The sequence below is a fragment of the Aquarana catesbeiana genome, linkage group LG05 (assembly GCF_042186555.1).
Source record: "Aquarana catesbeiana isolate 2022-GZ linkage group LG05, ASM4218655v1, whole genome shotgun sequence".
In the NCBI taxonomy this organism is placed as follows: Eukaryota; Metazoa; Chordata; class Amphibia; order Anura; family Ranidae; genus Aquarana; species Aquarana catesbeiana.
In genome coordinates, this window is record NC_133328.1 from 639,891,629 (window position 1) to 639,904,119 (window position 12,491).

At 46.1% G+C, this 12,491-nt stretch overlaps 1 protein-coding gene across 1 annotated transcript in view; it reads right to left on the reverse strand.

Annotated features, from left to right (window-relative positions):
• Positions 1-7,780: 7,780 nt before the first annotated feature.
• Positions 7,781-12,491, reverse strand: part of LOC141145606 (cytochrome P450 2C26-like) — a 40,579-nt gene continuing 35,868 nt past the window's right edge. Inside the window, exons 9-10 of the mRNA XM_073632432.1 lie at positions 12,047-12,188; positions 7,781-8,429 (exon numbers count right to left, since the gene is read on the reverse strand). Of these exons, the coding sequence (XP_073488533.1) occupies positions 8,236-8,429; positions 12,047-12,188 (336 nt within the window). The 3' untranslated portion in view covers positions 7,781-8,235. The remainder of the gene's footprint in view (positions 8,430-12,046; positions 12,189-12,491) is intronic.

The following is a 12,491-nucleotide window of genomic DNA, read 5'->3' on the forward strand; positions in this document are numbered from 1 at the left end:
CACTATTTTTACCTACCTCAGGAGAGCCGATTCCTCCCATTTTCCACAGGCTTACGGGTGCCGGGTGGATGGGCTCCTTCTCCCTCGTCAGTGCTCGGGGAGAGCCAGGACTGCTCCGGGTATTGCTGCTCCCAGGCAGAGGAGTCAGGCATGTCAGGCATTTCTGTTTGTTTTTTTTCTTGCCTGCACATGTTTTTTCCCTGACGCCGCCGCCATCTTGGGAAGGGCAGTCAGAGGACTGCATCCGCCGGATGTGAGGTATCCGGAAGTGGGGCGGCATCCATGGAGCAGGCGCCAGGCGTCATTTCCGCCGGAAGCGCAGGGGGAGGAGGGAGGAATAGGTCTGGTGCCTATTTATTGCTGGTTCCGGTCCGGCGCACAGGTGCTATTGGAGTCCGGAACCGGCGTTTTTTCGCCACAGGCATCACGCTGCTGCCTCAGCATGGATTCAGGAACCGCAGCGAGTGGAACAGGCACAGGCACCAGCAAGGCCCAGGTAAGGAGCAGACTGTAGTTTCTGCTCAGCTTTACTGTGGGGTCTCTCTCTAGCCCTCTTCTCTCTAAATGTTAGTGAAGTTTGAGGGTATTTTTTCCCCCTGGTGGCGGAGGGGCCTGTCAGGGCACATGAGTCTGATAGCTTTTCTCACTGTGCACCTGTGGTGAGCAACCTTGAGTAATCAGGCTGACTCTAAAAGATGGTTTGTCTTTTTTCTCTCTCTTTTTTTCCCTTATCATGGCAGGCCAAGAGCTCTGACCCTGGGATTAGAAAGAAATGTCCTTCATGCAAAATTAAGTTAAATGAAGGCTGGAAAAAAGCTTTATGTCAAGCATGTATTGACTCCTTGGTGAGGGAAGAAACCACTTCCGCATGCAGTGATCTAATCGCATCTGCCAAAAAGGAATTGGATGCTACCATTCAATCCTTCAGATCCTCACTCACCTATCCATCTGCAAGTCAGCCCACTACCTCACAGTCCTCTCAAGGCTCACTGTTAGTCCCGGCAGTAGAGGCGGAAATGGGTCCTCTGAACCGGGAAGGGCTTTCCCCATCCCATTCTAATGAATCGAATGAGGATAGTGATGAGCTGGAAAATATGTCTTCCAAGTATAAATTGTCTTTGGATCAGGTGGATGGCCTTTTAAAGGCTATTTATGCTACTCTAGGCCTTGAGGAAGAGCATAAGGAGATGTCTTTACATGACAAGATGTATGCAGGGCTTAGTGAGTCTAAGTCCCGTACCTTTCCAGTCCATCCAGTGATTTCTGAAACAATCAGAAAAGAATGGGCTGACCCTGATAGGAAACCATTTTTCTCTAGGGCTCATAAGAGAAGGTTCCCTTTTGATGAAGACCCAGCAGCCCTTTGGAATAAGGTTCCAAAACTTGATGCAGCCTTTTCTCAGGTGTCAAGATCTACTGATCTAGCATTTGAGGACATGGGGATCTTAAAAGACCCCATGGATAAAAAAATGGATCAACAGCTCAAGCGGACTTGGCAATCCATTATGGGCAACCTTAAGCCAGCAATGGCAACTACTTGCATCTCCAGGAACTTGGAGTTTTGGGTAAATCAGCTTAAAGCTCATATAATAGCAGATTCCCCTAAGCAAGAAATCCTTGACTCCTTTTCTACCCTCTCAGCAGCCGTAGCCTATGTCTCTGATGCCTCAGCAGAGTCTATCAGGATGACAGCTAAGGCGGCAGCCCTTGCTAATTCGGTTAGACGGGCTTTATGGCTAAAGACTTGGCAAGGGGACACAGCATCTAAAAACAAATTATGCGGGGTCCCTTCTCTAGGAGACTTACTGTTCGGCCCTGATTTGGATTCAGTTCTGGACAGGACTGCAGATAAAAAGAAATCTTTTCCTGTCAAAAAGAAGAAACAACCAGTCAAACGGTTTTTTCGTCCTCAAAGGGCTCAGGAACAGAACAAGTCTCAAGAGAAAAAGAAAAGCTGGTCAGGGCAGAGGGGTAAGGGCAGAGGAAATGTCCTTTTCCATCCTCCTGCGTCAGCCAGCAAGACGCAATGACAGTCGGTTACAGGTAGGGGGAGGACTACAAGACTTTCTCCCCTATTGGGCAAGCATAACAGAAAACCAGTACATTCTGAATATGCTAGCCCAGGGTTACAATATAGAATTTTCAGATCCCCCCCTAGAAAGGTACTTGGTGACAAATCTTCCAAGAGATGTAACAAAATCCCTGGCAATGAAGAGCCTATTAAAGGATCTGATAGATCAGGGGGTTATGACTTACGTCCCATAGGGGGAGCTTTATCGGGGGTTTTATTCCCGTATATTCCTGATAAAGAAACCATCCGGAGATTTTCGGTTAATCCTAAACCTGAAACCGCTGAACAGATCAGTCCAATACAAAAGGTTTCGTATGGACTCCATCTTCACGGTCAAAAATCTATTGACGAGGGAATGCTTTATGGCATCAATAGACCTTCGAGATGCCTATCTGCATATCCCTATAGCCCCGCAGTCCCAAAGATTCCTAAGATTGGCGATAAATTTGGGAAAAGAGGTTCTGCACTTGCAATTCAGGGCCCTCCCCTTTGGTCTGTCTTCTGCCCCACGAATATTCACAAAAATAATGGCAGAAGCGCTTGCACCTCTTCGCATGCAGGGGATTGCGGTAATTCCGTACTTGGACGACCTACTCCTTTTTGCCCCCTCCAGGGAAAGACTGCTAGACAACCTCGGAAAGACCCGAGGTCATCTAGAAACCCTGGGTTGGATCATAAATATGCAGAAGTCAAATTTCGTTCCAGCCCAGAAGATACTATTCCTGGGGTATCAGATCTGTTCAAGGGAACAAAAGATTTTTCTCCCAGAAGAGAAGAAGGGGAAAGTCCTGAAGGTGGTAGCGTCCTTGCAGGCAAGCCAGCAATTATCAGTCCGACAAGTGATGTCATCCCTAGGAACCCTAACCGCAACCATACCAGCCATTCAATGGGCGAGGTTACATTTCAGGCCTCTCCAGAGCTTTCTCCTGAGAATATGGAATCACAGGTCAGAATCTCTGGAAGCAAAGGTAAAGATACCCACCAAAGTCAAGAGATCACTTTGGTGGTGGAGAAGACAGGAGAATCTGTCAGAAGGCCTGCTCTGGTCATTTCCAATAGAAAAAGTGGTAACGACAGATGCCAGTGTATGGGGTTGGGGAGCTCACTTAGACCAAGACTTCGCGCAAGGAATGTGGTCTCGGACAGAGGCAAAGAGGTCCTCAAATTGGAGGGAACTAAAGGCAGTCGCCTTAGCTTTAGATGCCTTCTCTCCTATCCTTCAAGGTTCTCATGTCCGGGTCCTCTCAGACAATGCCACTACCATAGCCTACCTAAACAAACAGGGGGGTACAAGAAGCAAAACACTTCGGTTGCTAGCTTCAAAGATCCTGGTTTGGGCAGAAAAGCATGTTCGGTCCTTATCAGCAGTCCACCTCAAGGGCACCTTAAATGTAGTGGAGGATTATCTAAGCAGAAGGCGGATTCAGGAGTCAGAATGGAGCCTGAATCCGGAAATCTTTGCAATGATTACCAGGGCCTGGGGTCAACCGCAAATAGACCTATTTGCGTCACAGGGAAATACACAACTCCCAGTATTTTTCTCTATTCACAGAAACGACAAGGCCCAGGGGACAGATGCGTTAATCCAGCCCTGGAACTTCCATCTGGGTTACGCATTTCCTCCTTTCCAACTTATCCCGTTGGTGTTAAGGAAGATACAGAGGGAGAAGGTGGCAGTAATCCTAATTACTCCATTTTGGCCAAAGAGGGCATGGTTTTCCACCATTCTACAGATGGCAGTCAAACCATTTTGGCGGCTGCCTCTCTGGCAGGACCTGCTCCTGCAGGGTCCAATACAGCATCCGGGAGTGGCCAGTTTAAGCCTCACGGCCTGGTTTCTGAGGAGCAGTTGTTAAGAAACAAAGGTCTGTCACAACCCTTGGTAACTACCTTACTTGCCAGTAGGAAAATAGTGACCAGAAAAATCTATGCTAAATATTGGAAGGTCTTCAACTCTTTTTGTCATTTGACTAAGAGAAAAGTAAAAAATTTAGTGTCAATTTTGGAATTTCTTCAAGAGGGGGCAGACAAGGGATTGTCAGTCAGCACCCTTAAAGTTCAAGTAGCTGCTTTGGGAGTATTTCTAGAAAGACCAATCTCTTCTGAGCCCTTGGTTATAAGATTTTTCAAGGCACTTACCAGATCTAGACCAGCTCCGGCTAAGCACTTTCCCAATTGGGATCTATCAGTGGTCCTGCAAGCCCTTACAAAGGAACCTTTTGAACCACTACAAAGAATCTCTCTAAGGAATCTTACTCTTAAGACCTTGTTCTTAGTTGCAATAACGTCAGCAAGGAGAATTGGTGAGCTGCACGCCCTATCTGTTAAGAGACCCTTTTTAACTATTTACACAGATAGGATTGTACTTAAAACCGATCCGGGTTTTTTGCCAAAGGTAGCGTCAGCACACAATAGGTCGCAGGAGATCATCCTGCCAACCTTTTGCTCTAACTCTTCGGGGGAAAAAGAAGGCAAATTCCACAATTTGGATGTAAGAAGGACTTTATTACAGTATCTGGAGGTAACAAGTAACTTTAGATCCTCGGATTGTCTATTTATACTTTTTTCGGGTAAAAAGAAGGGCCAACAAGCTTCTAAGGGGTCTATAGCTAGATGGCTTAAATCAGCTATTCTAGCAGCATACTCTCAGTCGGGGCTCTCTCCCCCGCTGGGAATTAAAGCGCATTCTACCAGGGCTCAGGCCACTACATGGGCAGAAATGGCTGGTGCCACCCCAGATCAGATTTGTAGGGCGGCTACATGGTCAAGTTACCTTACGTTTGTCCGTCATTACAGGCTGGATCTTCTGTCAGCCAGTGAACAGGCCTTTGGCAGAAAGGTCTTGCAGGCTGTGGTCCCTCCCTAAGTGGGTAAGTCTGTTATCCTCTCAAGGTGCTGTCCTGAAAGACGTTAAGGGAAAAATCAAGTTAGACTTACCGGTAACTTGTTTTCCAGGAGTCTTTCAGGACAGCAGCAACCCGCCCTTATTGTATTAAATTACTATGCTGTGACTAACCATATTCTGATTATGTGTTCCAGCTTGGGCCGGAGGTTCTCTACTACTACTGATGATAAGTGGGAAGGAGCCTCCTTTTAAAGTTTGGTGGAGGTGTGTTTCCTGTCAAGTGGGTGGAGCCACGCTCTCAAGGTGCTGTCCTGAAAGACTCCTGGAAAACAAGTTACCGGTAAGTCTAACTTGATTTTTTTTTTTTTATTTTTTTTTTTTTTTGTATAAAACATTTTTTTTATACATTTTTTTTTTTTTTTTAAGAAATACAACAAAAAGGAAAATAAATAAATTCCACATACATTACACAGTCATGTAAGTGAAAGATGACATATCAAAGAATTTAACAAAGTCTACCACAAGGTAGAGGGAGGGTCTCATACTAAGAAGACCCCTCATTAAGAATATGACAAACCTAGAAGACCAGGCTATATTTTGCTATTCAGCACTGTGCTGCTTTAACTGACAATTGCTCAGTCATGCAACACTGTACCCAATCGAAATTTATGTTTTTTTTTTTTGTTTTTTTTTCACACAAATAGAGCTTTGTTTTGGTGGTATTTGATCACCAATGGTGTGTTTTTTTTTTTTTTTTTTTTTTTTTTTTTTTTTTGCGATATAAATGAAAAAAAGATGAAAATTAAAAAAAAACAAAAAGATTTTTTTTCCTTTCTGCAATAAACCATATCCAGTGATACTAATACAGTGATCAGTGCTAATACTGTATACTATCACTGTACTGTTATTTTACATGATTTATATAGCGCCAACAGTTTGCGCAGTGCTTTACAACATGAGGGCAGACCGTACAGTTACAATACGATTTAATACAGGAGAATGGGAGGGCCCTGCTCATTAGAGCTTACAATCTAGAAGGGAAGGTCAAGAGATACAAAAGGTAATAACTGTGGGGGGTGAGCAGATTGGAGAAAATAAAAATACAGTTGTTAGGTGTGGGTAGGGGAGGCTTCTCTGAAGAGAAGGGTTTTCATTGATCGTCTAAAAGCAAACAGAGTGGGAGATAATCGGACAGCTTGGGTTTAGAGATTTCCAGAAGGTGGGAGAGGCGCGGGAAAAGTCCCGGAGGCGAGCATGGGAGGAGGTAATGAGGGAACTAGAGAGCAGGAGGTTTTGGGAGGAACGAAGAGGACAATTAACCACATCTCCGCTGACATCCGCCTGGGGGTCAATGGATGGCCTGAAAAATGGACAGGCAGATCCGAGCGGGCTTATCGCGTGAAAGGGGCCCAAAGGTGCGGTTATAGAAGTAGGATGAGAACCAGTGAACAGTACAGTCCTGGAGACCAAAGGAGTGGAGATTTTTGGGGAGGAGGAGGGGGTGGTCAACTGTGTCAAAGGCTGCAGAGAGGTCCAGGAGTAGGAGTACAGAATAGTGTCCATTGGATTTAGCTGTTAGATCGTTTGTGAGTTTTAGGAGAGCAGTTTCTGTAGAGTGTTGAGGGCGAAATCCAGACTGAAGGGGATCAAGAAGGTTGTTCTCCGTGTGTCGATCAGTCGGTTGTAGACCAGACATTCAAGGACTTTGGATAATGACATGATAATAATATGATTGATGATAATATAATATTGGATAATGAGCTTACTAATGACGGGGGTTAACATCGAGGGGCGATCAAAGGATTAACTGTGTGCCTAACAGTGACGGCTTGTCCATACAGGACACAGGGGCGCCACCCTCCCTATCCATGCGCCTGGCCCCTAATCTACATACAGGGAGATGGACGCATGGATTCCAATGGGGTGGTGAGGGTTTAAGCATGTGATTAAAGCCAGAGGCTCTAATAGGCTTCAAAAAAGGGTGGGATCGGGGAGCAGAGCACTGCGCCTAGCCCACCCAGTTTTGTGACAATAGCGAATGAATATTCGCTATTGTAACGCTGTTTCTCCTCCCAGCCAATCGGGAAGTGGGTCATGAGTCCTGTTTCCTGATTGGCCCGAAAGGAGAAGCGATCTTATTGGCCAAGGGGGAGGAGAAGCAGGGGAAGACCGACCGGCCGACCCACCAGCCGCCACTGCAACTCCAGGGATGGCTCACCCGCAGTGGCTCAGCCACCCAGCCCACCCAGCACTTCCCGGCTCGGACAGGGGAGGGAGTAGGAGGGGAGATCGGAGTCATTCCAGGGGGTGGCCTCTTGGGGGGGCCTCTTAGGCTGTGTTCCCCACATTCATGTCCATCTCGGGGGGGGGGGGGGCAGTCTCCTCTCCCAGTGAGGAGGGGTGGCTTTGGTTTGCTGCCGCCCCTGAATTATCGAGCGCCAGCCATCACTGGTACCTAACAATGTGTAATGTGTGTAACATGCGCTGCTTTTTCTAAGCAATCTTCGCAGGAAATAAAAAAAAAAAACAAACAAGATCACCTTGTCAGTGTTCGGAGCTCTGTATTTTTTTTACCAACACAGAGCTCTCCTCCATGAATGGCGGAACCAACCAACAGTTCTCGGCAATCAATGGTTGGCCGGGATCCCCTGAATGCCTTCTGCTGTAGCAAATCATAATCTGCAGTAATGTCCGCGGGGAGGTCCGCAAGCGGTATATTTGTTTTATTTTAATTTTTATTGATTTCTTTGGGGTGGGGGATGTGGTGCTTTTAACCATTTTTCTAATCTAAATATCTTGTCCCACTCACACATGAAACATCCGTGATCACAGATCTGAGCAAAAAGTGCAATAAATGTCAGACATTCTATTTACTGTATTTATTTTTTTTCGGTAGAGAACAAAAATAAGTGCGAAAGTTTACTGAACGATACGCCGTTATTAAAAATACATCAATGAATAGAAAAACAAAGAAGAAAACTAAACCTGATAGAAAAAGTTTGATTATTACATTAAAATAAAAGAAGTCTGATTAGAAAATCTCTTACAATCCATGTGATTACATTGACCTGAGTGGAGAATTTCTGGAGCCAGTGAAGTCCCATTCATACTGCTGCGTCGTTGGCGTAACGCTGTACTGCAGTATATAACGCATAAAGCCTGGTGCGGTGTCAGGTCAGATTTAAGACAGCCATGACCTCTATTAAAAGTAAGCACATTTTTAATATTTTTTCATATTCATGAATAAAAATCCCCCCCCCCACACCAATGCAGACATCCAAGGTGCGGTTGTCCAACGGTGGCATTTGATTGGCGGCCTCTAGGATTCCTGGGATCGCGGCACGGCGCACACCTGGGAGAAGAACAAACTTCTCATCTTGTCCTGTTTCAGCGCCTTACAGTCCTGACGCTCTGCGCCCGGCGGCTGGGTGAAGGTGAATTTCTGGAGCAGAGCGCAAAAGAGTAGGAAGAGTTCCATGCGGGCCAAATTCTCCCCGGCGCAAACCCGTTTCCCTGCGGAGAAGGTGAGAATCAGCGCTGATAATAATAAGATTTCACACGTATTTACTTATTCGTAATTCAAGCGCCATCGTAACCCTCCTCTCCCATTTCATTTTTTGATGGGCGGTGTTTTTTCCTACTTTTGGGTGGAGTGGAGAAGGATTAGAAACCCCCCCCCCCTGTTGAGTTTGTACTTCCTGAAGCTCCTTTGGGCAATGCCAGGAACTTCACCAGACAGGAAGTGAGGGGAAATTTCCAACAATACAGACTGTCTGTCGCTGATCAGGACTGGAACCCGTCCTATCCGGGGTCACTGAAACCTCATTATTTGTCAGATAAGCCGACAACAACTCTCCCAACACTCTAAACTGTCACTTTTATTTTTCGGACGGATGAAGCCTTTTATGTAATACATTGTTACAATAAATTCCCCCCAGCTGGCTGCGCTATCTGCTCTGATGTGGATACGTCATATAAGATCAGAATTATTTCCGGCCAGAAGCTTCCACTGTGCTGAGCTGGGAAGAGCACGCTGCAATCTCTGCTTGTCTGACCACATTCTTTTTATAACACTTTTTTTTGCTTCTCAGGCTGATTTTTTTTTCCTTCTGTTTCCATTGTTCTCTCACCCCTACTATTCTCTTTTACTCTGTTCACTCTATATCTCTCCCACCCCAGCAATCAGTATCGCTCTCCCCCTTTCCCACCCCAACTCTCAGTATGGCTCTCCCCCTTTCCCACCCCAACTCTAATAGTGTTGCTCTCCCCCTTTCCCACCCCAGTTCTCAGCATCACTCTCCCCCTTTTCCACCCCAGCTCTAAGTATCGCTCTCCCCCTTTCCTACCCCAACTCTCAGTATCGTTCTCCCCCTTACTCACCCCAGCTCTAAGTATTACGCCCCCCCCTTTCCCACCCCAGCTCTAAGTATCGCACTCCCCTTTCCCACCCCAGCAATCACTATCGCTCTCCCCCTTTTCCACCCCAGCTCTAAGTATTGCTCCCCTCCTTTCCCACCCCAGCTCTCAGTATAGATCTCCCCCTTTCCCACCCCGGCTCTCAGTATCGCTCTCCCCCTTTCCCACCCCAGCTCTCAGTATCGCTCTCCCCCTTTCCCACCCCAGCTTTCAGTATCGCTCTCCCCCTTTCCCACCCCAGCAATCAGTATCGCTCTCCCCCTTTTCCACCCCAGCTCTAAGTATTGCTCCCCTCCTTTCCCACCCCAGCTCTCAGTATCGCTCTCCCCCTTTCCCACCCCAGCTTTCAGTATCGCTCTCCCCCTTTCCCACCCCAGCAATCAGTATCGCTCATCCCCTTTCCCACCCCAGCTCTAAGTATTGCTCCCCTCCTTTCCCACCCCAGCTCTCAGTATCGCTCTCCCCCTTTCCCACCCCAGCTTTCAGTATCGCTCTCCCCCTTTCCCACCCCAGCAATCAGTATCGCTCTCCCCCTTTTCCACCCCAGCTCTAAGTATTGCTCCCCTCCTTTCCCACCCCAGCTCTCAGTATCGCTCACCCCCTTTCCCACCCCAGCTCTCAGTATCGCTCACCCCCTTTCCCACCCCAGCAACCCAGCAATCACTATCGCTCTCCCCCTTTCCCACCCCAGCTCTAAGTATCGCTCTCCCCCTTTCCTACCCCAACTCTCAGTATAGATCTCCCCCTTTCCCACCCCAGCTCTCAGTATCGCTCACCCCCTTTCCCACCCCAGCTCTCAGTATCCCTCACCCCCTTTCCCAGCCCAGCAATCAGTATCGCTCATCCCCTTTCCCACCCCAGCTCTCAGTATCGCTCACCCCCTTTCCCACCCCAGCTCTCAGTATCCCTCACCCCCTTTCCCACCCCAACTCTCAGTATCGCTCACCCCCTTACTCACCCCAGCTCTTAGTATCGCTCTCCCCTCTCCCACCGCAACTCCCAGTATCACTCTTACCCCCCCATAGTCCAGCTCTCAGTATCGCTCTCCTTTTTCTCCCTCTCTGTACCACTCAAGCAGTCTCCGCTCTAATTCATCCCAAAGGTGTTCTAACGGGTTGAGGTCAGGACTCTGTACAGGCCAGTCAAGCTCCTCCACTCCAAACTCGCTCATCCATGTCTTTATGGACTTTGCTTTGTGCACTGGTGCGCAGTCATGTTGGAACAGGAAGGGGCCACCCCAAAAATTGTTCAAAATGTCTTGGTATGCTGACGCCTTAAGAGTTCCCTTCACTGGAACTAAGGGGCCAAGCCCAACCCCTGAAAAACAACCCCCACACCATAATCCCCCCTCCACCAAGTGATTTGGACCAGTGCACAAAGCAAGGTCCATAAAGACATGGATGAGCAAGTTTGGAGTGGAGGAACTTGACTGGTCTGCACCTCATCCCTCTAAACCCGAACACATATTAATTACACATTTTCTATGGCTAATTTAATGCTGAAAGACTGGTCAAATATTCCCATAGACACACTCCTAAACCTCTTCCCAGAAGAGTTGAAGCTGTTGTAACTGCAATGGGTGGGCCAACTCAAATTTGAACCTTACAGACTAATGCCCCGTACACACGGTCGGACTTTGTTCGGACATTCCGACAACAAAATCCTAGGATTTTTTCCGACGGATGTTGGCTCAAACTTGTCTTGCATACACACGGTCACACAAAGTTGTCGGAAAATCCGATCGTTCTAAACGCGGTGACGTAAAACACGTACGTCGGGACTATAAACGGGGCAGTGGCCAATAGCTTTCATCTCTTTATTTATTCTGAGCATGCGTGGCACTTTGTGCGTCGGATTTGTGTACACACGATCGGAATTTCAGACAACGGATTTTGTTGTCGGAAAATTTTATCTCCTGCTCTCCAACTTTGTGTGTCGGAAAATCCGATGGAAAATGTCCGATGGAGCCCACACACGGTCGGAATTTCCGACAACACGCTCCGATCGGACATTTTCCATCGGAAAATCCGACCGTGTGTACGGTGCATAAGGCTGGAATGCCATTAAAGTGCATGTGTGTGTAAAGGCAGGCGTCCCAATACTTTTGGTAATATAGTGTGTGTGTGTGTGTGTGTGTATATATATAATCTCACAAAAGTAAGTACACCCCTCACATTTTTGTAAATATTTTCTTCTATCTTTTCATGTGACAACACTGAAGAAATGACACTTGTCTACAATGTAAAGTAGTGAGTGTACAGCTTGTATAACAGTGTAAATTTGCTGTCCTCTCAAAAGGGTTTTTTTTTAGCAGCAAGGTGCATGAATATCAGGGAATTCAAAGAGAAATATTTAGATTAATAAAAATGTATTTTATTAATCTAAATACTTCTCTTTGAATTCCTTGATATTCATGCACCTTGCTGCTAAAAAAAAAACCCTTTTGGGGGAACTTTCCCATATATATGTATATGTAAAATAAAAGGGACAGAATATGAGTAATACTGTATAATGGTAAATGGGCATAGAAACACATAAGTAACATGCCTGTTTTCCAAAATCAATACTGGGATGCCATTAAAGTTCATGTAAAGGTAGGTGTCCCAATACTTTTGACAATATAGCGTATATAGTATACTGTGTGTGTATAAAAAAAATCTCTCTCTTTATTATTTTTTAATAATAATAACGTAATATATTTTTGTTGTTCTCACCTGCAGAGAAAGCCATGAACGCTGTCTTTGTGCGGAATTGTCCCTTTTCATCCAGAAAATGTCCCGGGTTGAACTCTGTGGGAGTCTCCCACTGGCTGGGGTCAGATAGCACTGAAGAGATGAACGCAATCACTGTGGTCCCCTGAAAAAGTAAACGAGAGTTCCTATGTACATTCAATTCTATACATCAATTAAAATAAAACTCTACTGGGAAAAAAAATTTAAAAATTTAAAAATTTTAAAAATGAATAAATAAATATATGTGTGTGTGTGTGTGTGTGTGTGTGTGTGTGTGTGTGTGTGTGTGTGTGTATATATATGTGTGTGTGTGTGTGTGTGTGTGTGTATATATATGTGTGTGTGTGTGTGTGTGTGTGTGTGTGTGTATATATATATATATATATATATATATATATATATATATATGTGTGTGTGTGTGTGTGTG